The 26,990-nt window shown below is 34.9% G+C and overlaps 1 protein-coding gene across 2 annotated transcripts in view; it reads right to left on the bottom strand.

Annotated features, from left to right (window-relative positions):
* Window positions 1–26,990, bottom strand: part of CFAP47 (cilia and flagella associated protein 47) — a 295,430-nt gene that overhangs the window by 88,341 nt on the left and 180,099 nt on the right. For both annotated transcript variants that reach the window (XM_071750490.1, XM_071750482.1), the window contains exons 51-52: window positions 13,471–13,568; window positions 360–535 (exon numbers count right to left, since the gene is read on the bottom strand). In XM_071750490.1, coding sequence (XP_071606591.1) covers window positions 360–535; window positions 13,471–13,568 — 274 coding nt within the window. The remainder of the gene's footprint in view (window positions 1–359; window positions 536–13,470; window positions 13,569–26,990) is intronic.

Genomic DNA, 26,990 nt, shown 5'->3' on the forward strand with positions numbered 1-26,990 from the left:
AAAAACAATAACTAGGGGCAGATATGATGGTGCTTTGCACAACCTGGTCTAATAGGAAGAGTACCTGTCCTTGGTAGGGGGGTTGAAAGGAGATGATCTTTAAGTTGCCTTCAATCCCAAACCATTCTGTGACTCAATGACTATATTCTACTTCCTGTCAGTCAGGTTTTTTTCTCAGAGGAATGCTGTTGTTTGGGATCCAATATATTTAAAGCCAATCTGAATTTTTTTCAGTTCCACTTGTTATCTTTTGAGGGTTGTTTTAGGGATATATTTACACCAAGGGACCAAGGTGTCAATGTAAGTAGTTCACTTACTAGTACAAGAGCCACAACAAGCTTAAAAACTTTGCAACTCACCTTCCATCTGAAGTGCCAACAACAGCTGGAGAAAACCGTACTTGATATAAAATTTTTTCCTTAGGCCCAAGAGTGAAAGACTTTTGTCCATAAAGTGACTGATTGTCCAGCTCCACACTCAGATGAAGAATTTCATCTGAAGGATTAGTGATTGGAATATGGATTCCAACAGTATCCTAGAAAGCAAACAAACAAAAACCCACAACAAAATAAAAACCAGACAAAAATAATTATGAGCATTACACATTAGAGATCTTTTTCTAACAAGTATAAGATGCTTACTCATGATTTACAGTTATGTGAACATAGGCTGCACCATTGTTTGACCTGTGAACTAACCCAAAAAAGAGAAGCTTCAGAAAGAGACATTTCAGACACTCTTCATATTATGAACTCTTTAATTCCACAAATAAGGAAAACTTCAAGTCTTCAGGATGTATACCTGCAGTTTAAAATTCATATTATCTATTCATATATGTTCATCTGTATAAAATATGCAAAATCCAAATACATTAATCTATTTCTCTGTGTCTAGACCGCTATCCTTATTTTGGTCCTGTCCTTTGCTTGTACCAAGTAGTTAATTTCAAAGTGCAGATTTGGTTTGTTTTTTTAATGTACCATGGAATCATAGAATGTCAGACTGGAAGGGACACCAAGGATCATCTGGTCCAACTCTTCTTATATTGTTTATGTGATATGTCTCAGCAACCCAATTTGGTTGTCACAGCAAAATTTTGCTGTATACTTTCTTGTAAAAAGTAATAAATCAAATTGCAATATGAACAGAGAAAAAGATAAAACATCGATTAAAATAAATAATACACTAAAATCTGAACTTGAAATCCTTTACAACCCCCCACACAGCTGCCTCATTCTGCTTGAGCCTGCATATGGTAAATTTCTGTATCTTTACATTAATAGAAAATGACTACTGGAACATACATAAAACACACTTAATGTGCTACAGATGGCAAGGTTATGCAAACAATTTAAATCATTCAAGTGCCTTCCATCAGTAAAATGGGAATTAAATTTGCCATAAAATATTTAAAAGCACCAACTAATAGTTTTTACTGGTGTAAACATATTTCTAAATCTATCTGCCATTTCACTGCTAAAGGATTCCTAACAGTTTTGTAGCAAAGACACATCTAGAAGCTGTGTTGAAAAAATACTTTCATAGTAAAAAGGAAATACTGGACCACTTATTTAGGAAAAAAGAAGCAACTATGAAAGAATCTTATGTAATCTGTACAGACAAGAGAATTTATATTTATATTTCACATTGCCAACAACTATTGCCAGTATAAAATGAATGCCTAGTATTATTATTTCCCCGGAAATTCTCAGGAAATTTCCCTGGCATTGTTATAAATGTTTCAAAGATTTGCCACTTCAAAGATAGTAATAAGAGCAAATGAATATTTATCAATATAATGCATATACTTTGCACATTTCAGCATCTTAAAGGACTGTTATGGAGGGGTAGTACTAGGATAAATAACAAAACACCCATGCAATTTCTAAGAGTATTATTTTTCCTGAAAGTTCTTTATCAGAAAGAATGGAAAGGGTTAAAATCAAAGACAAGACACATTTGTAGTCATTAATTTAGACCCGCATTTCAGTGTTGCATTTTTTATAAACATTTTGACAAAGAAAAATTTAAAAGTTGAAAAAAGTATTTTGCATCAAGAAGTTTCCTGCATCAAGAATGCCAGTGCCCAAGATAGAACCATTCTGGTGCAGTATATCATATTTTTTAATCCTTGAGCATGTTCTGTGACCCACTTCTTGACCACTGCAGGTCATTAAAATAATAATACGTAAATATGAGATAACATTTACATTCTGTGGAACTTGTAAACCCAATTGACTGCTTAGAATTTATCCTACACCAACAGTCAACTTATGTATAGGTCTAATACTCTCTTACCAAGATTTTACTTCAAAAGATGCCCACTATCACCAGTACATCTTTTATGATATTTTCCTGACTTGTTTTATATTGAAAATTTACACACCCCATTTTCTACATCACTCCTTTTAGAAATTGGACCTGAAAGAATCTGAGTCCAAAAAATGTAATTTTGTATTTTATTAATGTATACACTGCACTGTACTATTAACTAATCCTCCACTAACTTCAAAAAGGTAGTATATAGGAAGATGGACACATAACACTTCTCTGTGTTCAAATTTCTGTAATAATCTTATAAACATAATCAGATTACAAAAGGTTATCTGGACAAAATTTCTAAGAGAATAGGTACATTTTTAGTGCTTTCAAAAAATTTGTTATAATTAATCAAATTACAGTGCAGTGTCATTAAGGAGATGACATTCACTCCACATTTGTTTGCAGCTTTTCCAGTCCATGGACCTTGAGGAGCAAGCATTTTTACTTGCTCTCAAGTTTGCCAAGCTATTGCTATAGAAACAAATTTTCAAGTCAGGTAAGCTGTAAGAAATTTATTTTGATAGGCCTGGTAAGATAATGCAGCAGATCTTCCTTTTGTTGGTCCTTGTCCATATCATTCTTCTTCTAGACTGACAAGTAATAAGTGCCTTATTTCTCTGTACCACACCTGATGACAGGCAGTAATATTGCAGTGGTGGCAGTATTATTGAAAAAATATATCTTGGCCTTCTATCTTCCGTAGGCTCAAAATTATCAGAGCTTCCAATGTCACCATCAGTGTGCCTACATCCTCGTTGGCAAGGTTAATACTATGCCAGCAATTAAACAAATGACAGATGATATTTAACCCCTTTCCATCACCCTGTAGGCAAAGGAGATAATAAGGGAAAGAGACTTACAGTTGCAAACTAAACTGCACAGCTTTAATGAAACAGCATTGATGAAAAAGAAAATAATGAAATATATAAAAATATATTCAAAACTATGACTGTTTTCCCCACTGGTAATGCTGATGTCACCACTGAGGCTGCAGGGCAGGCCCTTGGAAAAATCTGGACTGTACTCCTGCATTCAGCAGCAGATGGGAACTGGATTTAGGACACACAGATTCAAGATCAAAGACAGAACAGCAGAAGGAGTCATCCCAGATTACCAGCCATGGAAGAAATTTGACCCTCACAATCCCTCAGCTTTCTATTGGATATGGCACATGTGGGATGGAATCCTTTGGTCAGTTTGGGGTCACATCTGTGGCCTGCTCCTCCTCACAAGAGGGTTGTAGGTGTGACCCCTTTTCCTCCCTTTTGTTTAGGGCACATAAGAAGTTCTACTGAATACCATTCTCCAAGTAATAACTGTGTAGATTGAGTGCTATTACTAGAAGTAGACACTGATTGAAACACATGCTGTCAATTTCAGAAAGTGTAGTTACTTAGAAGAGACTTAACTGAAAAGTAAAATTACTAAACAAAAAATTTGTTCATCCTAGCCCAAACCAGGACACTCATTCTTATTAATTTCTGTTTCTCAGAACAAAAAAGGTTCAAATGAGATAAGAGAAAGTTGTAGAAAAGATGAGTTGAATTGTAAGATAATATATTTAGATAATTATAAAAAATGTACCTGGCCAGGGGATACAGACTGACTCAAAGTGAAACTAGTATCCCAAATTCTAATAACTGTGCTTAAATCTTAATGAATATCCCTTTCCATTTGAATGCAAGTCCATCTCTGAGTCCGTATCAACTGAAAAGCAGTAATTCTCCTTCAGACAACACAAGCAGCTTTCCCTTCCAGATGCAGCAGTGTGAGATAAAGAAATTACTGATTTCGGCTACTTTTCACCAACCTCTATAATGAAGGTTGGCATTTTCAATGAACAGCACAGTTGTCTAAACCACCATGCACAGTAGCCTGGCTTATCAAAGCTGAATCAGGTTAGAGAGCACTAATAAAAATGTAACATTTGGTGAATCTTTTCCATTACCATAGTGTGGATGGAGATATCTGCCATTGCATTAATGTAAAAAAAGGCCCAAATTAATCTTCAGAGGACCTTAAAAGAAAATAATTTACATCTACTTTGTCAACAACATTTTTGGAAAGCATGACTCAACAACTGGCAGAGTTCAACACAGCTCCTGTTCATCATTTTTTTAGTGCTGTGCAGGTACATGTAACACATGAGGTGCCAATAATGGAAGACATAGTCTGAATCAAATCAACAGATGTGCTTCCAGCTTTCATGTTCAATAGGTCTATTTTGGATGACTGACACTTCAGTAAATGAAGGCTGCATTTCTCAAAAAGAGATATTTCTCTTTCTTTCAGAACATCCTATATCCTTCACAGATAACCACATCCACAATGCCAGAACAAAACACCTAAGACTGCTCAATAAGAAGTACTAGAAAGTGCAACATTTCTACATTAGAAATTTACTGCTCTTAGATAATGAAGACAAGAGAGCTACCTACCAGTTGTTACTGCATTTTCAGCAAGTCAGTGATGTCTCATGGAAAGGCAACAAGCAACTCTTCGTCAAGCATGTCATGACAATGACACTTGCCCAAAATCAGCCTCAGAATAGTGACAATCACCATTTGTAATCAGTTCTTTCTTTCAGGGAAGTCAAGGAGATGGAAAATGTAGAACACTTTCTGTTTCCAAATAGCTTCTGCTATACCAGGCAGACACTTAGCAAAACCTGATTTTTCATAACTTGTCTAAGATCCTGACTAACTCTTACCCACAGAAATCTTTGTGTATGTCAGACAGATTAAGTATTTAAGAAAATCATCTTAATTAAAAAACATCTGCAATTATTTTCTGCTGCTCTCACTGATTTGTTTTCAAGTTCAATATGAAATTACAATAGCACTGCAAATTCATAATTCCATTAGGCTAAAACATACTTTGGAAGGCTTGGTGAGTGCTGATGGTTGCTGCAAAATCATAATGAATTCAGCAACTGAAACAACAGAATTATTTCCACAAACTTGTTCTAATAGCATTTAACTTACTTGGTTAGACATTGAAAATGAGATTAGCACCACTGTTCTGCATTGAAAATATGATGTGGTGAGGTTAGAAAGCTTCTTCTGGCATGAAACTACAACAACCATGACAAAGACTACATCAGTGAAATGCTGGAGTATCAGCTCACTTAGAACTGACCAGGAAAAGGTAGTGACCAGCCCTGCCCATATTCCCATATTCTTTAAATATTGATCTCATCATATTTCTATGTGCTCAGTTTGGAGTATCTGGTAGATCATCTTGGGAGGGAAAGGACATTATAGTTACAATATCCTTAGATACATAGATATATTTTTAGGATATCTGGACACAAACCACTATTTCATCCTATGTCTTTCACAGAATCAAAGGTATCCTCCTAAGATTTCTATTTTAAAACTTAGGTAAATATCAATTAAATGTTTCTCAATTGTTATATTCATCCTGCAGTACCCATCTGTTGTGTACAGATGACAGACTGCCAAAACCAAGGAAGTTTTAAGGTTGGAAAGAGTTGGAACTGGCAGTGGAAACAACCCGCCTGTTCTTAGATCTGCATGTAAACATCTTGCTAAGCTTGAAGACTGTGACAGTGACCTTTAAAAATCATCACTGAAGAGAGCAGGCACGGTGCATAAGTGGCACCAATCTGGTCGCTATTACAAAAGGCAAGAGTGGCACAACTGAGCAAAGAGGCAGCGGGGGTGTGCAGTGTATGTTTCAGAGTTATATTACCAAATTTTAAGTACTCATGTGACTCTCAGGGGCTCCCAGTTGGCAGAGAATAAGAAAAAACTATTGTCTCTGCACTTATGTGGAAACCAAATTCAATCCCTTCCAGGCATTTCATTTTATTAAAGGAGAAACTGTTCAAAACAGACCTACCCCTCTGGTTTATCTCCTGCTGTACACACTCTGCTTGGTACTCACATACTAGATACTTCCTTTTTGAGACAGCTAATACTATTTTTCAAATATATGGATGGATTAGAAAGGCTCTTGAATTCAATGAACCAGCAAAATACATTTGGAATTTTCTCCATTAAATATACAACTGCTTGTACAATGACGAAAAATTCCCCTTGAACCAGCAATGTGCACTTCTTTTCATACAGCCCTGAATACAGCTGGCTTTCTGGGCTGCATCAAAAGAAACATGGTCAGAAGGTGGAGGGAGGTGATTCTCTCCCTCTACTCTGCTCTTGTGAGACCCCACTTGGAGTATTGTGTCCAGTTCTGGAGCCTGCATCACAGGGAGGACATGGAGCTCTTGAAGAGAATCTGGAGGAGGGCCACAAAGATGATCGAAGTGCTGGAGCACTTCTCCCATGAAGAGAAGCTGAGAGAGTTGGGGTTTTTCATCCTGGAGAAGAGAAGGCTCCAGAGACCTCAAAACATCCTTGCAGCACCTGAAGAGGTGTCCCTGCCCGTGACATGGGAATTGGAACTAGATGATCTTTAATGTGTCTTCCAATTCAAACCATTCTTTGATTCTGTGGTTCTAGGAAATGTGCTCAAAGCAGTAACTGAGAGACTTTTAGACATTTTACATGAAAAGAAAAAAAAAAGAACTGGCTTGCTTTTTGACCTCTACATACAACCAGAATAAATCCATTGGAATATTTGCAAGGAGAGTAACTGTCACAGTCCTTTTTCATAAACAATTTGAGATAAAGAACCTGAATGTATCAGCCTAAATTAATCCTCTGTATTACTGTTCCCCATTTGGAAAACAGTAAACACCAAAGTAAAATACAGTAACCAAGAAGAATTTTTAAAAATTGTGAATTTTTACAATGGTGTAAATGGCTTCAGATAGTTAAAAATGAACTAGTAGAATTTTTTTTTAAACTGTCATCTCTGCATTTAGAACTAAAAATATAGCACTGCAAATGTATAAATGAATAATAACTGGAAATGCTATTTAATTAATGAATAATGAATTGTGCATTGTAATTTGCCTTTTGAATTTTTACTGTTTTCTCATTTCTTCTAAACTGTTAAAGTTCTTTGCAAATTATGCTTTCTAAATCCTGGAGAAATATATATAATTTTTACTTCACATTTCTGTCCATAACTTAAGCTGGAATTTTTTCAATAGAAAAACCTGCTGCAGGGAACCATTTGTGTGACCTTTAGGTTACGTTTATACCAATACTTATAGAGATGATGCTAATGTAGTCTCTATGCCCACCAAGACTTTACCTTTTGTTTAGTCTTCTAAGACTTCAGTTGCAATAATTTTCACTTATTTTCATACCAGAAATTAAAATCAAGCAACAAATTTGTTTTAAAAATGCTGAAGTACAGACTTAAGGCAGTAACAGACACAGTCCCTCCTGTCTAAAGAAAATGATGATTAAGCAAGTGGCAGAGATATGTTCATATTGTCCCAATTACATAGTCATTCCTTACTTCGAAGAGAAACAAAAATAGAAATAGAAATTATAGAAATAGAAATAATAGAAAATAGAAATTTCTTACTTTGAAATAGAAGAGGAAAGATTTGGATTCCTTTTCAAATAGAACAAACCATCTAATATATTTAGGGTTTTACCCTAAAGTAAAAATGCTAACTAAAATTGTATAATTTAATGCAAGTAACTTCTGAATTTGCAGCATTTTACAAAATTCAACACAGCATCTATTTTCAAATCAAATCTGTAATCACCTAGTTATATATACTTACTTGAAGTTCCTCATTCAAATGTGTATTGAGAATGTTTGTACGTGTGGATTAATGTGTTGATAATTGTAAAGATGCCGTTTAATTAGAATTTGCTGATCCAAAATCTATGCATATTGTCCATAGAAACCCAGGAGAAAAGAAAAGCTGGCTGCTTCAATCCATGTTCTAGAGCATAACAACCATAAAATATCATTTGAATTTCACTCCCAACATTTTTGAACAATATTCTGACCACGGGAACACAGTGATACTATCTTGGAGAAGCAGGGAAATTGCTTCATTTTGTGAGAGCAGTAGTATACCTGCCAAATTAGCCTCACATAAAAGATGCACCATCCTGTTATATATGGACAAACTTTATAAGAACTTTATAATATATAAGAACTATAAGAACTTTATTTATAATATATAAGAACATAAGAACTATATAAGAACTTTATAATAATAAAGATGCCTTTCTCCTTTTTCTTTATATTGCACAAGTTCTCAATGCTTGTTAATTCACATGGATCACCACTGGGAAAACCAGTGGCAGTACCTCCAATTTTCTTAGCCACTCAGAACAATGGAAGGACAGATTTAAAGGTTTTACTTCAACAGAAGGAAGATCATCACTTGAAAGACCCTCCAAACATAGTCTGAAATTTTCTGCTTAAGATAATTACATCTTTTTAAGAAATAAATCCCGTTCTCTTCCAAGTTCTTCTTATTGTTATTAAAAACAAAGCAAAACAAAGCAACCAACCAAATAAAAAATCAAACAAAAAAAACCCATTGAAAAAACCCCCATCCCTACAGACTTTATATACGACTATGTTTTGTCTTGAACTAAAAATGTAGCATGAGTTCCATTGACTAGAAAGAAAATAATTACAGAGATATATCCAGAACAGAGTTTTATCATTAAGTTTTCCTTTCAGTGATGTTACTTTATCACTAAGCTATACAATCTGTATTCCAGATAACATCAATGAGTAAATTTTTTAAGAACATTTTTCTATGGGCTTACTGTGTTGCATATGTGAACAAAACCCCTTCTTGTTATGATTTATAAGCCACAGGGCTAATAACAGTAGTCATGGACTAAGTGACATTGTATTTGTAATTATACAAAGCCACTCTCTTCACTTGACAGTTATTTTTCATGTACAACCACTCATCTAGCACTGATGAAACACTCCTTTAATTACTTGGTTTAGATCTAACCTTACTTTTTTTTTTTTTCAATGGCATTTAGTGTCAGCTCAGCTGTCATTTTGTAATCTACATTAGCTCTGTTGTGCTATATTACAGAACTGATTCATGCATCTGTTGGGAAGAGAACAGGGGGTTAGGAGCTGCTATGTATCAAAAATTTTCACTCATATTCTAATATTTCTAGTAATTTACCATCCTTTTGGTAACTCCTTTTTCAATATTTTATAGGCTATATAGATACATTCTGGTCTGATTTATTTGCCCAACTGCCTTTACTTGAAGTGATTAATAATTACCACTTCCCAAATTTATTTTTCTTCCACAAACCATGTTGCCATGATTCATATGTAGAATGTTACTTTTGATGCTACCAGTTGTTATGAAAGCACATTCTAAAAATTATCAGGGCATGGCTCATAACTTCAGATTACTCCACTTCTGAGAACATGACAAAAATATCAGCCATGTATAACAATATTCAGATTGCAGTTTATTTTAGGATTAAGTAAAAATTAAGGTACCACAGCTACGACATCAGTGTGTAACTTTCTTCAATAGCCAAGTTACATAATTACAAAATATCCTTAATCATATGCTTTTTACTTTTAATTAAGTAAATAATTTTTAAAATTATAGAGGAGACACATAAATTCTAAGTTAAATCTACTTTAGAATTGGTTGTATTTGTAACCTTATCCTTGTCTATTGACATAATACAGTTCCCAGCAAATGCAAACTGCTGTTACAATAAATATGACACAGTCTTTTTTGACAGGAAGATTTACAAAGGTTAAGGTGCTGTGATCTATCTGTACTAGTAGCAAGAACCCAAAGGAGCAGAAACATAGAGCAAAATAGTTGGTGGTGAGTACCCAGCAACTACACAGTATGAGTAACCATGAATGACTTTCTTATGAGTAGTTTCCCAGGAACTTAAACACCCATTGATGGATGAAGTGTTCTATGATCAGGGCTTCATGATTCAATTTTCATTGCAATACCTCCTAACAGCAATTGCAGTTTATGAGTAAGAAATTTTCCTTCATTCTTGAGAGTAGGAAAACTAATGAGGGTCTTCCTAGCACGGCTTCTAAGATTTCACTTAAATTATTGGTATAGTCAACTATTGGCATCAAGGAAGTTTGTCAGGGATTAACTTTTATATTAGAAGCTGCTGTGCTGTGAATCACTTTAAAGGGTGAATGGCAATCAGCAGTTCTTGTTACTTTTCACCTAATGCTTTAAATTTCATCAATGGAAGTCTGATTTTTTTATGTTGCACTGGATTTTTTAAAATAGTGAAATTTATAATGTTGAGATATTGCTTAACTATCTCATAATTACTCTGATTTATATCAAATGATTAGAAACTTAAAAGGCTAACTGGAAGAGATAAGTTTTGAAAGCTTGGTTTTGATAAAAACACTTCAAACTGCATCAAGTGAAAACAAGCTAAAATCCAAATTACTTTCTTCCTTTAATTACATGTTTGATAATAATTTATTTTTTTTTAATAAATGCTTTTGGAGTAATATTACCATAGTAAAATATTAAGGTCCAAGTGGCAAACACAAGTGAAGATGACTACCTTATCATACTCTTTGTCTTGGAAGAGAAATAAGTAAGAATAGCTATTTTGCAGTCCACAAAATAATGAGTAGCATGGAGAGACTAGATAGGAGTCAGCAGACAGTTGAATACTAATTTAAGAACTAGGAGGCATCAAATTACAGAAAAGAACACAGCCAAAAATAAAGGCAATGGTTCCTACATCATGGCCAGTTAACACTTGAAATACTAAGTCAAAGGAGGTTATGGATATTTAATGTATACATAAGTTTAAGGATAGACCTGGCAACTCAGCAAAAAGGCTAAATAGAAAACCCTTTAAAGTGTTACAGTCAATATGTCATAGTGCCATACTTTATGTGCATGCCCTTACTTTTCCCCTTGATATTTCTGACCACCCGTGGACATGAGTCTAGGACTCAAACCAAGGTCTAAACCACTCTATTGAATTCTTTATGGACTGTGCCTAGAGATTCCAATGAGCACAGAGTTTCAGAGAGCCCAGAAAATTTATAGAGGAAAGACAACTGAAAACATACCCTTTAACGGCCTAAAAGGCAAATACAGAGGCTGTGACTATTCAGTGTAATTCAGAAATTACATGATGGCCTGAATTTATAAGACAACTGCTTGTTATCTCTTTGCTGGGGGGGCAGAATATGGTGTAATGAGAACTCAACCTATCTTAAAGAAGGCTAACTGGAAACTGAAGAAATAGATTGTGATCTTTTCAATATTCTTTACTGAATGATCATATTTGTTCTCCTTTTATTCCCTGGCAAGCTAGGTTGATAGAGATACTTAGCATTCATATGACAAGGCCTGCTTTTCCAGTCCCCATATTTTTAGTGGATATCTTTGATTTTCTTTCAGTATTTCCATACAGTTCTTAAACTCTGAGAACCAGTTCTGTGACCAGTATTCTAATAACAGTACTGCCAGCACTGTTTCCTTGCTGCTTGTATTTGACCACCCTTCAGCAGTCAGGATTTCATTAGTTTTTTTAACCAGTGTCACATTGGTGACAATTATTGTGACAAATTACCTAGGATAAACCCAGTCACATATATTAGGGACAGAAAGCTCTCCCACTCCAAGATGAACTGCCTGGCATGTAAACAGTCAATTCAGCAATTGAAATTCTGTAGTATTAACCATGTGTATTATTTTTAGTCAAATATCCTTGTGATATTTTCAAAATTCATTAATAAAAAGTGTTTTTATGAGATTTTCCATCTGACTATCTCTGAAAAGGTTTAGCTGCTTCTTTACTTCCTTCACCTTCATATAAAGTAATAATCACTATTTGGGTCAAGAATCTCAGTGCCCTATTTATTGTGAAAGTAGGTCAGATTTTACTGTAAGTTGCTTTTGCCAGTTTACATACTTAATTAGATTTAAAATTCTAGGCAGAGTTAAAATGCAGCTTGAGAATTCATTACACAATAGCACTCAATAATATACTTTAAATCTAGCTTTTCCTTTTACCATTTTCACAGTATTTTCACAACAGATAGAAATGCAATACATTGCATGATCCTGTAGGACAAAAACCTACACTATTCTTTTTAAGTTCTCAAATCACAAGTACATTTAGTCTACCTTTTGTGTTTCTTACCATCACCAGAAACCTCACTGTCATCATGTTCACCCAACACCAAGATATTTAAGATATCATTATCTGCTTCTCAGCATTATAGAAGTTCAAAGTTAGGGTTCAACACTTCACAGAAAGACAGAAGTAATATATGAACAGTGATATTTTAAATATTTTGACAAATGCTTACTGGTTTGAATTTTCCCCCTACGTGAGAGCATTGAGCAGCCTTGTTGCTCTTCCCAGGCTACTGGAAAAGGTAGTCCCTAGTACTCTCACGATATATTTTTATTTGAAAAAATATTCCTGCAGTAAAATACCGTACCAGTCACTTCTATTCATAGAACCTGCTAGCAGCATTCCTTCTTCAATTCAGTATTTCTTAGTTGCTTAGAATTCATGCAAAAAGTGGGATGCTTTGATGATAAAGCAAATATCCATTTATAGAAGATAAGAAAAATATTATGAAATATTTGACTCTAAAAATAAAAACCTTACAAAGTGTAGTTAGCAGACAAATACAATTACTAATCTTTGCAGAATAAAAAGATCAATGAAGCAAATATTCTAAACATTTATCTCCACATAATTAAGTGATTTAAAACAGACTACTTATTTAGTATAATGTAATCACTCATCTAAAGTTATTGACATAGATTAGTTATTTTTGAGAGTGAAAATATGTATTTATCTATTAATAAAAATATTATTGAATACATTCCAATGATTAATGGAATCTAGAAGACAATAATACATTGGCATGTGCAAGCAAGGAGGGTAACAAGAGAGACTTCTTCTGTTGTGGACTGTACAGAAACTGCATCAAGTTTTTACAGAATTCAACCTTATCTGAGATCCAAAATTAGAAGCCAACATCAGCAGAATAAAAATGTAATTATTCAAATAGACACTTTTTTCCTAGCATCCATTTTAGTTCATATTACTGAGTTTAAATGAAGTCTTAGTAAGCACTGAGTTTTATTATTCAAAAAGTGATTGTGCGTGGTCACTTAATAAAATTGATTAATCCTCTTTCATATCAGCCATACCAACAATAAAAAAATACATTTTTCTTCTAATGCAGAAGGCCAAAATTGAACATTTAGAGTAATCTTACCAGAGCTCTGCATTTCACATCTATCTTTCTTTCCGGTGCTGCAGGTTTGCTTTTAATCTCTAAGGAGAACCACACTTTGCAATTTGAAGAGCTTCCTCCTATATTAAAAAGTACAAAAATCCTCACAAATCATCTCATGACATGATCAGTCCTAGAAGCATTCAAATCAATGAGAAATTTTGACTTTTAGCAGAAATGACAGTCACTGCTCACACTGAGATTATGCAAATCATAAATGGATTTAATTGCTGTCAAACAACTGAATTATTTAATTCCTTCTTGTCTGGATTCAAAATAGTAACAAAATCAATATATACAGAAATAGAATAGAATTGGCATACTGGAAAATTAGTTTCCTAGACTATCAAATTGTTTCAGAGTTTTAAGTATCATTTTTGCTGTTTTCCTTCAACAAAGACAACATAAAAAAAAATTTTCCAAATTAATTTTTAATTAAAAACTCATCTGCCATAGATTCAAAACTACAAGCTACTCATTAAATAGATCAGAATTTTCAGTTACAGAGAATCCATCCTTAGATATATGTTTGAACAAACATTGATTTATACATCAGTATTGTTTTCATCAGGTTTTGAGACAGGTTCTGAGTTACTGTGATGACAAACAAGTTGGCACTAAAGAGAACACTCAAGGATGGTAAATACATGCATCAAAACGCTTGCACATCAATATTATTCTATTAATTACCTATTTTATCCCAAGCTCTTGTTATCAATGACTAGCAAAAGTTTAGCCAGAAAAAAAAAATAACCCAAACATGCAATAAGCTCTCGCAAAGCCATATTTAATTACATGATAAACTGGTGAGAAATTCAGGTTTTATTCCCTTTAGTATTTTAGTCCAAAAAAGAAGGATAGGAAATTCTAATGATGAAGATAAAATTTTAAATGCATCAGAAACTCCTTTTGAATTTTGGTCATCATTTATGAAGCCACAGAATATAATTTATCCCACACATCTGTATGGTCGTGAAATTGTAAGGACAGAGCATAAATTCTGCTGACACTGATGATTATGATACTCTTTAATAATTGAAATTTGTATAAATGGCACAATTAAGGCCAAAAGCATGGAATAGGTTGAACCCAAAGTCTCATCATAAGTTACAATCTCCAAAATGCAAATATTTCATATGGTAATATTTTTACAGACATAAAATTTGTTTGCACCTTTTAAAATGCATTCTCAGAAAACTGCTAGCAGTATTCCTGTTTGTCAGTTTCTTGTATGAGATGAAAACAACCTTAAGCCTCCTACTCACACTTCCTTGAAATATATATTGGAGTTACATTAGCAATGCTTTTCTAGCACAGCATTAGCCTTGGGAGCTCCACTGTTGTGTTTTTTTTTTTCTGTTGTGAACCAAATTCTTATCAGAGACACTGCTTTCCACGCTCCAATTCCTCGTTCAGAGTATGTGATTTTATTTCTAAACCCTATCACCAAGAAAAATGTGTCTGACTAGCTTAGTATTATTTTCTTTACATTTTCACATATACATCCTTACTCATCTTTTATTCAGGTTAAATTGATATGCATTCATTTTACTGTTTTTTAATACCAGCAAAATATTAGTTTTCCATTCTCTAGAATAGCCTCAGTATCCTAAGGTTTATAAAAATTAACATCACTGGGATACAGAAAACTTCTGAATGTCCATTAAAGGATTCTGGCAGGCATATAACCCTGAGTTTAATCAATTATAACCAATTATAAAAAGTTTTAAAAATACTGTATGAAGAGAAATGACTTCTGCAAGAAGGGAAGATCCCCTTACACCAAAACAGAGCAAAATATCTGCAACCTAAACATAGAAGTTCTCAGCTAGAGACCAAAAGAAAATCAAAGGTTGACCATAGCTTGGGTCATCCCAACCTTCAAGAATGAAGTCAAACCACAGAAAACGGTAAAACAGAAGTCTATAAAATTCAAGCAGGAACTTGAATTTTAGGAAAATTCAAGGAAAATGTCAACCGCAAATTTCCATTTACACAGGATATGTAATTAAAAACCAGGACAAAGGGATTTATTACAGTACAGCAACACATTCAGAAAACCTGTAGAATTCAGGAAAATAGAACAGAGTATAAACTGTTATTTAGAAAGAAAATTAACAAGGTTGCCTCCCTCTACCCAAACCTCTAAGAACACCCACACACAAACCAAACAAACAAGCAAACCAACCAACCAAACAAAAAAAACAAACAAAAAACTCCCATAATTGAGTGATGACTCGATAAAGACTTTAAAAAGAAATAATAAAATATTTTCAAACACATCTGAAGCTAGCAGTCTGCCAAAATCTGAAGGGCTGAGAGATGATCAGGTTGGGAAAGGAATGCCCAAGAAAGACAAGGCTGCAGCATATAATCTAAATTAAATCTCTGCAGCAGCATTTGCTACAGTGGAGTTCAGGGGCTTCCTAAATCCACCCTAGATCTTGTTTGGAAGAGAACTGTCAGTGGGACTCTCCCATATTAAGGTTTCATCAGGAAAGGTTTTGAAACTGACTGGCAAAGTGGAAAATATCCTGAGCAAGGCTGTCTCTGCCAAACAGTTCAAAAGGAACCCATGTACCAAAGTGGTGTGGTGCCAGTGGGCGTGTGACCTGCTTCTTAAGTCAACTTCAGGTACCAAGAAATGAAAAGGCAGAGAATATGCTGCCAGTTTTCAGACAGGTCTCTGGGATTAGGTAAGCAATTACAGATGTGAGTTTGCTTACATATTCTGAAGAAAATTGCTAATAATCAGAATAACAGAGAGAAGTCATAACACAAAAAACTTATTTGAATTCTTTGACAAGTCAGCAGCTGTTTGAATAAGGTAGATATGGTTCATTGCACCAAAAATCCATTCCAAAGATTCTTTTTCAAAGGCTACAGAGGAAATTAAGCTGCAGAAGATGGAACATTAAAATATGGGACTGAAATAAAAGGAAGAAATGGCTATCTCTCACCATGAAGACAGATATAGAATTAAGCCTTTTCTGGCTTGCTTTTGATATGAAAAGCCTTTAGTAATTTTTTCTCTGCAGGACAGATATTTTAAGTATCATAATCCATCTCTAGCAAACTGACCAAGTAAAGATGCATCTCCAGCATGCTAGGACTACATTTACCTTTTCCCTAATGCACAACTGCAAGTCTGTGGAACTGCTATTTTAGGTGTCACTGCAATGTGATGCCTCCCAGAAATTAATACATCTGTACTGCTACAAGATATTTTTCCATACAGACTTTTTTCTCTCTGATCAGAGATTTTTTCTCTGGACTCAAATTTTCCGAATCATTTTTCTGTACTTCGTAATTACATCACAGTAGAAGTTACAGTCTACTTCCTTTTCTTTTCTTGCTTTTATATATAAATTCAATTATTCTGTTCACACAAATTACCTTTAAATACTCTAATCTCTGACATGTCTCAAAAGCAAAGCTTTCAGGTCAATTTGCTTTCTTTCTAGTTTTGACCTTAAGTATTTTTAACTATTAAAATATGTTTTATTTTGTAAGGAACTCTTAACTTCTTTTTGCACTTTTTATGTATTTGAATGCTTAGATCAACTTTATTTTTTTTTTTCTTTAAAGTTTAAGTTTGGAAAATGAAGTATTTTTTCTGGAAGACCTAGGTAAACAAACAGCTATCATGATTCGGAGGGAACATCTTCTATGCATTTTTAAACTCTATTACATATATTTATATAATTTATATCACAATATTTTTTGCACAACACTTTCAATAAGTATTCCCCTAAAAATGAGAACACATAAAGCATCTCAGTCCAGAATCTGATGCTTTTAGAACTCAATGAACAACACAAAACAGAGAATACTCTTGCAAACACAAGCATAGTAAAGTCATGCTTACCTATACTCACACTTTTCGAAACTTTCATTGACACTGTTAATGCATTTAAGTCTCTTCTTAGAGCCTGAGTTCTGAAATAAACCCCGTTTGACTTTATCTCTTTAGCATCTCACTCCAAGGCTTCAATGACAAACCAAAATCCTTAGCCCATTTTATGCAACAACCAGGTCATTATTTTGTCAGATCTCATAGAACAAAAGAAACAAAGTTTAGTCAGTACTGCAGAGGGAAATCACCACTAAAAATGAGTGAGCACAAATCTTCTGAACATATGAATCTACCTAAATATTTAATCTCCACTATTTTCTTCTTCAGGGTCCCCCTTGGTCAGTAAGCTTTTGCTCTTTCTAGTTAGGTTCAAGCACCTGTCATTAGTGGCTGGAGCAAACCAACATTTTCCACATGGTAACTACTGCATATTCAAGCAGCATCACTCTTAATGACCTTAATTACTTTTGAATTTTTAGAAATCTCCTTGATTATTTTTTGAATATCTTTTTTCAGTATGTGGAAGCACTGGAAACATAGAAAGCTGTGTACTTTCTGTTACATGTAGTTACCCTGAATTTGAGGGGAGAAAAATACCAAAACAAAACCTAGGTATACTTCTGCATCCATTCCAAATTTGAGGGGAGAAAGAAAAAAAACAAAACAAAACCAAAAACTAAACAAAAAAAAAAAAAAAAAAAAAAAAAAAAAAAAAAAAAAAAAAAAACCAACCAAAAACCAAACCAAAACAAACCAAAACAAACCACCAAAAAATAGGTATATTTCTGCATCCATTCTGTAATAACAAGTCCGTTTCTTCAACAAATATTTATCTGCAGTAATTACAGTTCTGAATAAAAAGTTCTGTAGTTAAAACAGAGGACAACTAAGCTGTAATTTACATGAAAATTAAACGTGAACCTTCAATAAACTTTTCAGGCTAAAATTTTCACAGATGTCTTCCAAATCTCATTTGAGCTTATGCAATACACCCAAGATGATCAGGTTTTCTTCCAGAGAGTTGAAAAACCTTTCGTAATCCAGTCAGTCTGGTGTCTTGTCCTACTTCTTTTTACTCCTATGAGCTACTTAATTTTATTTTGCAATTTTAATACATTAGTTAGCAAATCAGTATTGTAAGCTGTATACTTTTAATCTTATACTTTGTATCATGGTTTTGTCTACCTGCTTGGATGAGAATACATGACCACCATGTTAGCCACAAACTGAAAATTCTGTTTTCTCTATTTCCTTCCCTTGTTCTTTCCTTAAAATTACTTTTCATCCTGTGTCTGCTACACCAGCATTATATGTGGTGTAGCATTATATGTGGCCACTCAAGCATCAGTGGCTATATACTGGTTTAAAACAGAAAAGATTCTTCTATCTAGATTGGGACACGGGTGCCTATCATTCAGCTGCATTACACTTCACTGATGATTGGGCTTGATCCAGTCGGGGAAGGTGGATCACACACAGTAGGGAAACTGGACTTGTACTCCTAAAAAATTTAATTTATTTGAAATACATTATACTAATTTTACAGACTTCTTATATGGGCATCAAAGCATTTTTATTCAAACAGAAAACGGAATTAAAATTATATTTTCAAATTCAATGTGTGTTCTTTCCATGACATTTTTGCCCAATATTTTCAGAGCTAATATAGTAATAAAAATAAATAGATTCGATTCCAGCTTTAAATAAAACATCAACAACAGTCCTAGATGAATCTTTAAGGGTATGCTTTTTAGCAGGAACACGCAAAAGAATAACACAGCTTGATTTCTCAATTCTACAAAAAACTTTTGATGCTGGTAGTTATCTACAGTCTCTTTGAGGGGGTACCCTTAATACTGTTCTCATAGAATAAGACCAAAATTTATAGAATTGGAAAAATAAATTCAAAAAGGCCTTTTGTCTAGTTCCATCTAGCATCAAAATAGATAGTAGCTTTCAATATATAAAGAGCTCACTATGGATAGCTCACTACTGCTTAAATGCAAACACAGAATCCATGTGTAACCAACCTCCTGTAGAGCCACCCCTAAAGAACAAGAGCTGATGTTCATCTAAAATGATCAGTTATTAAGTAAATCTCATATTTATTTGTTTTTCCCTTTTTAATTCAGAATAAATCATTTTTATGTAAATTATTTTGGGCAGATTTTACACTCCTTATTTTTCAAATTTAATTGGATTTTGTAATCTTAGAATTACACTAAAAACCCCTAACATTTCCTCCATAATTTTTTTCTGAAAATTCAAGTTACTCTGCCATGTTAATTTCACAGCCAATTTTTCCTGGGGGGTTTTTTGGTTATTTTTTTTTTAATTTTTAATGGATTACTTCAGACTCATTTAGAATAAACCTCAAACTTTATTCCAGATACGACACTAGTTAAAATAATTTTTATCCAAAGACATATAAACCATTTACAATAAGGTTTTGGATACTTCTTTTAATGACACCTATTTTAGTAGTAAGAGGTATAAAACTAACACACTAAGAAAATAATGCAATCTTATTATGTTAAAGTTTCAAACTAAGGCAAAAGATGCAGTCAGTTATATTATTTTTTATTAAGTTTGGAACAGCCTATCCTTGGAAAAGCAATGCTGCTACACTTTGTTCTACCAAAGAAGTTATTAATTTAGAGTTGTCACTTTTAAGCTTGAGCTCATGAGTTTTCTTACTTAAAGGTTTTACTTTTTAAATAAGTGTAATCAATATGCATAGCTTTTAAAAATGCTTTTGCATTATATGGCAATATAAACTTTGCTCTCAGCTGCTATTTTTTTTGCACATAAGTATATCTGAGTAATCCTGGCATTTCAATGAATATTCATTTAATGTATCCCCTACAACATTACTTGAAAAATATTTTAATATGCCTTAGACATTAATCTTATTTTTCAAGGATATAATGTTATATAATTTGCTTAGAGCAACTTTACTAAATCTGGAGTGTGCCTTGCATTTCATATCAAACTGAGGTCATAAAGAGGGACAGTACTAAAATAACATTGAGGTTAGAAGTTTGCATTAGTTTGTCCACCTAAATCAAAGCTGATGAATGAAAGTGACACACATCAAAATGCTGCCATTTCAAATGAAACTATGAAGTTTTCATGTGCAAAAAAGAACTTAATATTGAATCAATTCAAATTTTTCAAGTTAAGGTAATACATATGGGCAGGAGTGGTGACGAAGGGCATTCTATAAGCTGCAATAGGGTTCCTTTTCTTTAGGCCTTGTCCTAAACTGGGTAATGGTTCTGTGTCCAAAGTTTTGTCATCTGGGAAAATTTGGAAACAGAAATAAGAACTATTTTCATAGAATGGTTTGGGTTGGAAGGAACCTTACAGATCATATTGTTCCAATCCACCTGCATGGGGTTACATTGCTCAACACCCCACTCAATCTGATCTTGAAAACTTCCATGGAAGAAGCATCTAAAACTCCAACAGACAACCTGTTCCAGTGTCTCACCACCTCACACCTGAGAATTTCTTTCCAGTATCCAATCTAAATCTGCCCTCTTTTCAGTTTAAAATGGTTACGTGTCATCCTTTCACTACATGCACTTTTTAAAAGTCCCTCCCCAGCTTTCCTGCAGGTCTCTTCACGTACTGGAAGGCTGCTCTAAGGTCTCCCCAGGCTGAACAATCTACACTTCCTCAGCCTGTCCTGACAGGAGAGGTGCTCCAGCCCTCTGATCATCTTCATGGCTCTCCTCTAAACTCACTCCAACAACTCCAGGTCCTCCCTGCACCAGAGACCCCAGAAGTGGACAAAGTACTACAATTGGGGTCCCAGAAAAGTGGATTGGAGGGCGAGTATGACTTCCCTTGAACCTCCTGGTTATACATATTTTGATGCAGCTCAGGGAACAGTTGGCTTTCTGGGCTGCAAGTACAGATCACCAACTTACGTTGAGCTTCTCATCAACCAACACCCCCAAGTCCTTCTCCTCGAGGCTGTTCAATTCATTCTATGTCCAAGCAGTATTTGTGCTTGAGATCGTCCTGACCCATGTGCAAGATCTTGTACTCTGCCTTATTGAACTTCATCCGGTTTGCAAGGGCCCACCTCTCAAAACCACCTCTCCTTTTTTAAAATGCAAAACCAAAACCACATTCAGGCCTCTGGTCTTAGCTGTGATCACCAGGAAACAAAGCTCTGAAAAAGTGTCTGATCTTTTATAAGTCCCAGAACCTCTGTTTTCTTCTTCTGCCTTCAAAGTCACCTTCTCTAACAAAGGTCACCACGCTAAGGTAGAAACTCAGATACTGCTAGCCTAGGAATGATATTCCTTTTTGCTAAACTTTCTCCAAAACTGTAAGAAGAAGAGAGAATTTTAACAACACAGACAGCTTAATTCAAATAGAGGGATGACAAATGCTGTTGACATCTTCCATTTTTGAAGCTCAGTCTTCCATGCTATTAATATCATCCAGTATGATGTCATAACACTATTTGTCAGTTTGACAACTTTAAGCCACTTCCTCAACTCCATTTCCCAAGTGACAACTTCAAAAAAAATCACCCAGCAGATCCATAGGATTTGGAAAAAAAAAATATCCCTTTAACTCAGAATATTCTCTATGCCCTTCATCAACTGTCAACACCTTATTATAATGTTGTCATAACTCTCTTTTCTCCCTTACAGTTGGGTGATAAATGAAAATATGGTTATTCCCCTTCCATAGGGTTTGTTTTTTCAGTCTTGTATTTTGCACTGATCTAGGGCACATATCTTGCATGAAATTTTATCTAACTTGCTATCAACTATGTACTGGTCACACACAGACCTATCTGTTGGTACATACTGGGGCAGAACTCAGGGTCTGATTTGGTTCACATGTTCAACTCTTTTTTTCAGGGAATGGTGGCTTTGGGAGTAGACTCAGATCATGTGCCAGAATGCCAGCCAGACACCAAGCACTTGTGACAGCAATAAACATAGATGTAACCAGGAGATCAGAATTCAACAATAGGACATGCAATATATTTTGCATTAGACTCTCTTCCTTCACATTTATGAGCTTTGCAGTCAGCGTGGCATATGGGAACCCAAAGTGTTAAATGCTTAAGAAAATTCCTAATTTGAACAGAAATTTCAGCACATTTATAAAAACAGGAGTTCAAAACTTAATGGATCTCAGGAGAGGGTAAATACTGTACCTTACTGACAGTTGGAGAAATAAGGTTTAGAAGAATAAATTCAAAGGATTATCACAAACCTCCAACTCCAACAAAATACCAAATGCCTCAACACACCCCCATTCAGAGTCATCATCTCTAGTTCACATGAAACTAGAATTCTTGGCACCTTCTTAAAAAATGCAGAGTTAAGAGTGCAGTACTGAGCAGATGAAACTATGATCATGCTCATGTGAGTCAGTTTCTTAGCTCAACAAGCACAACTTATGCACTAACCTTCCCTGCTCCCACTTATTTCATACAGCTTTTAAAATTACTCAGGTTCTGAAGAGTTCTTTCCAAAGGTTTATTGCTTTTTCTCCATTTGCTATATCTGTCTTTATTTAGTTATGACAATGATTTTTGTTAATTTTTTTTTTCTTTTTTTTTTAAGTCTTTGTGTACCAATGTCTTCCAAAGGTAATTCTGTCCCTGGGTATTGACCTTTGTCTCAGAAAAGAAAAATTGCTGCTCATTCTTATTATGCTGGTGTATAAAGCTGCTTGGGGCGGTCATGGAAAAAAGGGCTCCTTAAGTTTTCCTTTGAGCTCTCTGCAGGGCTAGGACAACCACAAGTATTGTTTAGGTATGCATACAAAAATATTATAAACCATGTTATGAGAACTATTATGGGGAAGAAAACAGAAAGAAAATATATATTAGTGTAGTAGAAAAAACACTGATACTAATTACTTACAGAAGTTCTGAAAAAGGAAGGAGTAAAATAACCAAGGACATTATTTTTTCTCCATCTTGGCAGAAATAGTATTGACTGGCCAGGTTTAGCATAGCACAGCACATTTAAAATGGGTATAAACTGTGACTTAAGCTAGGAAATCACTTGCCAGATGAACAGCTTGCATAAGCTGTGTGACACAGACATTTTAACATGTCTGAAAAAGTAAATGCCAGCTCAGGAGTCGTGTACACACAGTCACGGTTGATATACCCTGGGCACAGTAGGATAAATCATACTCCAGTCATGAAGTTCCTTAAAATGATACTCAAGTGTCATCCTGTTCCATGTCAGGATAAATACAAAACATAAAAACTACAGACATTTATAGCTATAAGAATTACATCATTCCAAAGAGAGAAAGCCTAATTGGCCACAGTTGTGGGTTTTGTTTCTTTGTTCGTTTTTAAAACAGGTGATACTGTTATATTACATAAAATACCTTCATAGATTTAACTTTTTTGGCTACAAGAGCTCTTTGCCACATAATAATTAATATCAACGATTTTTAGCCAGAAATACTTAAATGTAAACCTAGTATGATTTTAGAACTGTTAAAAAAATCTCCATGGTACTAAAACAACATGCCAATGTATAATCAATGCCTTTTTGAACTTTCATTTTAATGAAAGACAAGCTATTGAAGTAGTTTTCAAGGTTTAAAGCTGGGCTGGCAATTAAAGAATGACAGATGCACAGATGCTTTCTATTGATCCCTCTGCCTTCCCCCTACCCCTTCTTCAATATCCCTCGCATCATCGCTGGGTCTGCAAGACTGAAAAGTTCCAGACTGGACTCTTGGACTCAGTGGCAGTCAGGAACTGGATTCAAGAACTCATGGATGAGAATCAAAGGCAGTAGAATGGATGAAGTCCTCCCAGGACACCAGCCATGGATGAAGAGAACATCACTCTCAAGACCCCTCAGCTTTCTACTGAATAGGATGTGTATGGAATGAAGTATTTTGATCAGTTTTGGGCCAACTGCACGGTCCACTCCTCCCCACAGGAAGGTTGCAGGTGTAACCCTTTTCCCTTCCTTTCATTTCTGGTGCATAAGAAGTTTAGCAGAACCAAGAAGTGGCCTTGGTTTCTATAGGAATAAGTATAAGCAAGAGGCTTTCCATATACCATTCTCCAGCAATAACTGTAAACATCAAGTGTTATCAGTCCTAAAAGCAGACACTGACTGAAAATCTTGCTGCTAATTTCAGAAATTACAGTTTCATAGAAGAGACTTAACTGAAAAGTTAAATGGCTAAAAAGAAAATTATTTCTGTCCTGGTTCAAACTGGGACACCAGTATAACAGCACTGACACATATGGCTCTTTCTGTTTGCTAGAAAAAGTATTCCTCACTTAATGGGTCACATTAAACAGTTTTCTCACAAATGCTTATACCATCTTGGAGAGGATTAGCACAAATCTCCCAATTTAAAAAAGTAATGTGGATAGTCAGTCTTCTAAAGCTTTCTCTCATAGGAAATAGCACTTACAGGTTTTCCTTAGTTCAAGACATCTGGCAGCCCAGAATGATTATTTTCATTTAGGATAAGGAAACCTCATGTATTCCAAGAGCACCACAAAATTCAAGTCTTGCAGAAAGATAATAGAGTTTGCTTTAAATAAAATGATTTCTCCAGGAAGAAGGGGTAAAGCACACGTATGTGAGATGCATTACATTCTAAGTAGCAAAACAACATGTCAGTGGTGAGTTGGTTTTTTTTTAAAGAATAACTTTCATGTGACCATTAATAAATAGCACCAGGCTTTTTAACTGAGCAGCTTTTCAGAGAAAGCAAGGCCCTGGATTAATCTGAAATGAAAAGTAAGTACTTACAGGCAAAAGATGCAGTACAAATTAAGAACCATAAACTAACAAATTAAGAACTATTAAGAACTATTATTATTATTTAGTTTCTTTAGGAAATAAAGTGAAGCTAACAGCCAAAAGCTTTGGTAGCAAAGCCTTCCACAAAGGGCCCCTGAATTCAGGTTAACTCTCACTGTGAAAATGCTAAAATCATACAGCAACTGCTGATCTACCTGCAACTGTGCCTTCTAGATATCAGTGACATTTTAATTCATTATTGGTAATCAACACAAACCAGTAATGACTTATGAATACATTAATTTTCTGTAGGAGTGTTCAATGAGCTGTATTAGAGAAAGACAAACAGGGAAAAAACAAAGCAGAAAAACAGGGTTACATGGTAAGCTTCTTTCTACTTAATAAAAAAAATCTTTCTACTACAAAATTAGTACTAAATATCATAGAATCATAGGATTAGAATCATAGAATCATAGAATCATAGAATTAGCTGGGTTGGAAGGGACCTCAGAGATCATCAAGTCCAACCCTTGACCCACCGGTGCAGTTGCTAGACCATGGCACTGAGTGCCACATCCAGTCTCTTTTTAAATGTCTCCAGGGACGGAGAATCTACCACCTCACCAGGCAGTCCATCACCCTCTCAGTAAAGAAATTCTTTCTAATATCTAACTTAAATCTCCCCTGGCACAACTTAAGACTGTGTCCTCTTGTCTTGTTGAAAGTCGTCTGGGAAAAGAGACCAACCCACCCCTGGCTACCCCCTCCTTTCAGGGAGTTGTAGAGAGCGATGAGGTCTCCCCTGAGCCTCCTCTTCTCCAGGCTGAACAGCCCCAGCTCCCTCAGCCTCTCTTCATAGGATCTGTGCTTGAGTCCCTTCATCAGCCGGGTTGCCCTCCTTTGGACCTGCTCCAGGACCTCGATATCCTTCCTAAACCGAGGGGCCCAGGACTGGACACATATCATAAATAAGCCTCGCAAGTGCAGTCAACTATCTCAATGACACTTCTTACTCACACATAGTCTCACTCTCTGACAACAATGTATAAAATGCCATCTGTCTTTTTGCCACAGTGGGAAACAGTAGTTCCGTAACATCTGTAATTTCATAAGTATGTCGAGATCAATTAGGAGTCTACTGTGCTCACAGAGAAAACAAAGGAAACATTTTGAGAGACAACACAACAAATAAATCACAGCAATGGACAAAAATTATAATGCCTACTTACTAAAAAGGTCAGAGTGCTCCTTTGCTGGAGTGTTAAGCAAACTTACCCCATAAAAATCTAAAAGAATGTGGGCATGCCACACTTCTGGGATAAATTAAAAGCTGTATTTCTATGTGGGCCATCTATTTTGCAGCTGCTATATAATAATAAAAGTCCTTAGCAAATTCCAGCAGTAGGCTACTGAGTTGAAAAGAGGATCCAAGATTTAGGAAAATTCATCCATGAAAAAAAGAAAACATGACCTAGATATCTAGAGTTACCTAAGCACAATTAGTCTTCAGGAGTAACTTGGTTATACCTTCAAATGCATATAATGGCATATACGTGGTGCAAACTTGTGTAGTTTTAAAAGTATAGCACTACTTGTCATAGAATTCTAATGATAACACTTGTGGGGAAGCCTAATGGTAAAACGAAAAATGTAAATTAGACTAGAGAGAGAAATGTTTTATTTTCTTCTGATAGGTCTTAATATGCGTCCTGGCATCTTAAATACAGAATTCTGACTCATTCTAATGTTTCAACAGATATTTCTGAAATGCTTAGTTTCCAGACACTTGCAAAAAAACCCAAAGAAACAAATACATAAAAGCTTTGCTCTCAATTTGTGGATCTCTTTATGCAACAGTTTAACTGTTGGATTGC

Source organism: Heliangelus exortis, chromosome 1 (genome assembly GCF_036169615.1).
Source record: "Heliangelus exortis chromosome 1, bHelExo1.hap1, whole genome shotgun sequence".
NCBI classification, from domain to species: Eukaryota; Metazoa; Chordata; class Aves; order Apodiformes; family Trochilidae; genus Heliangelus; species Heliangelus exortis.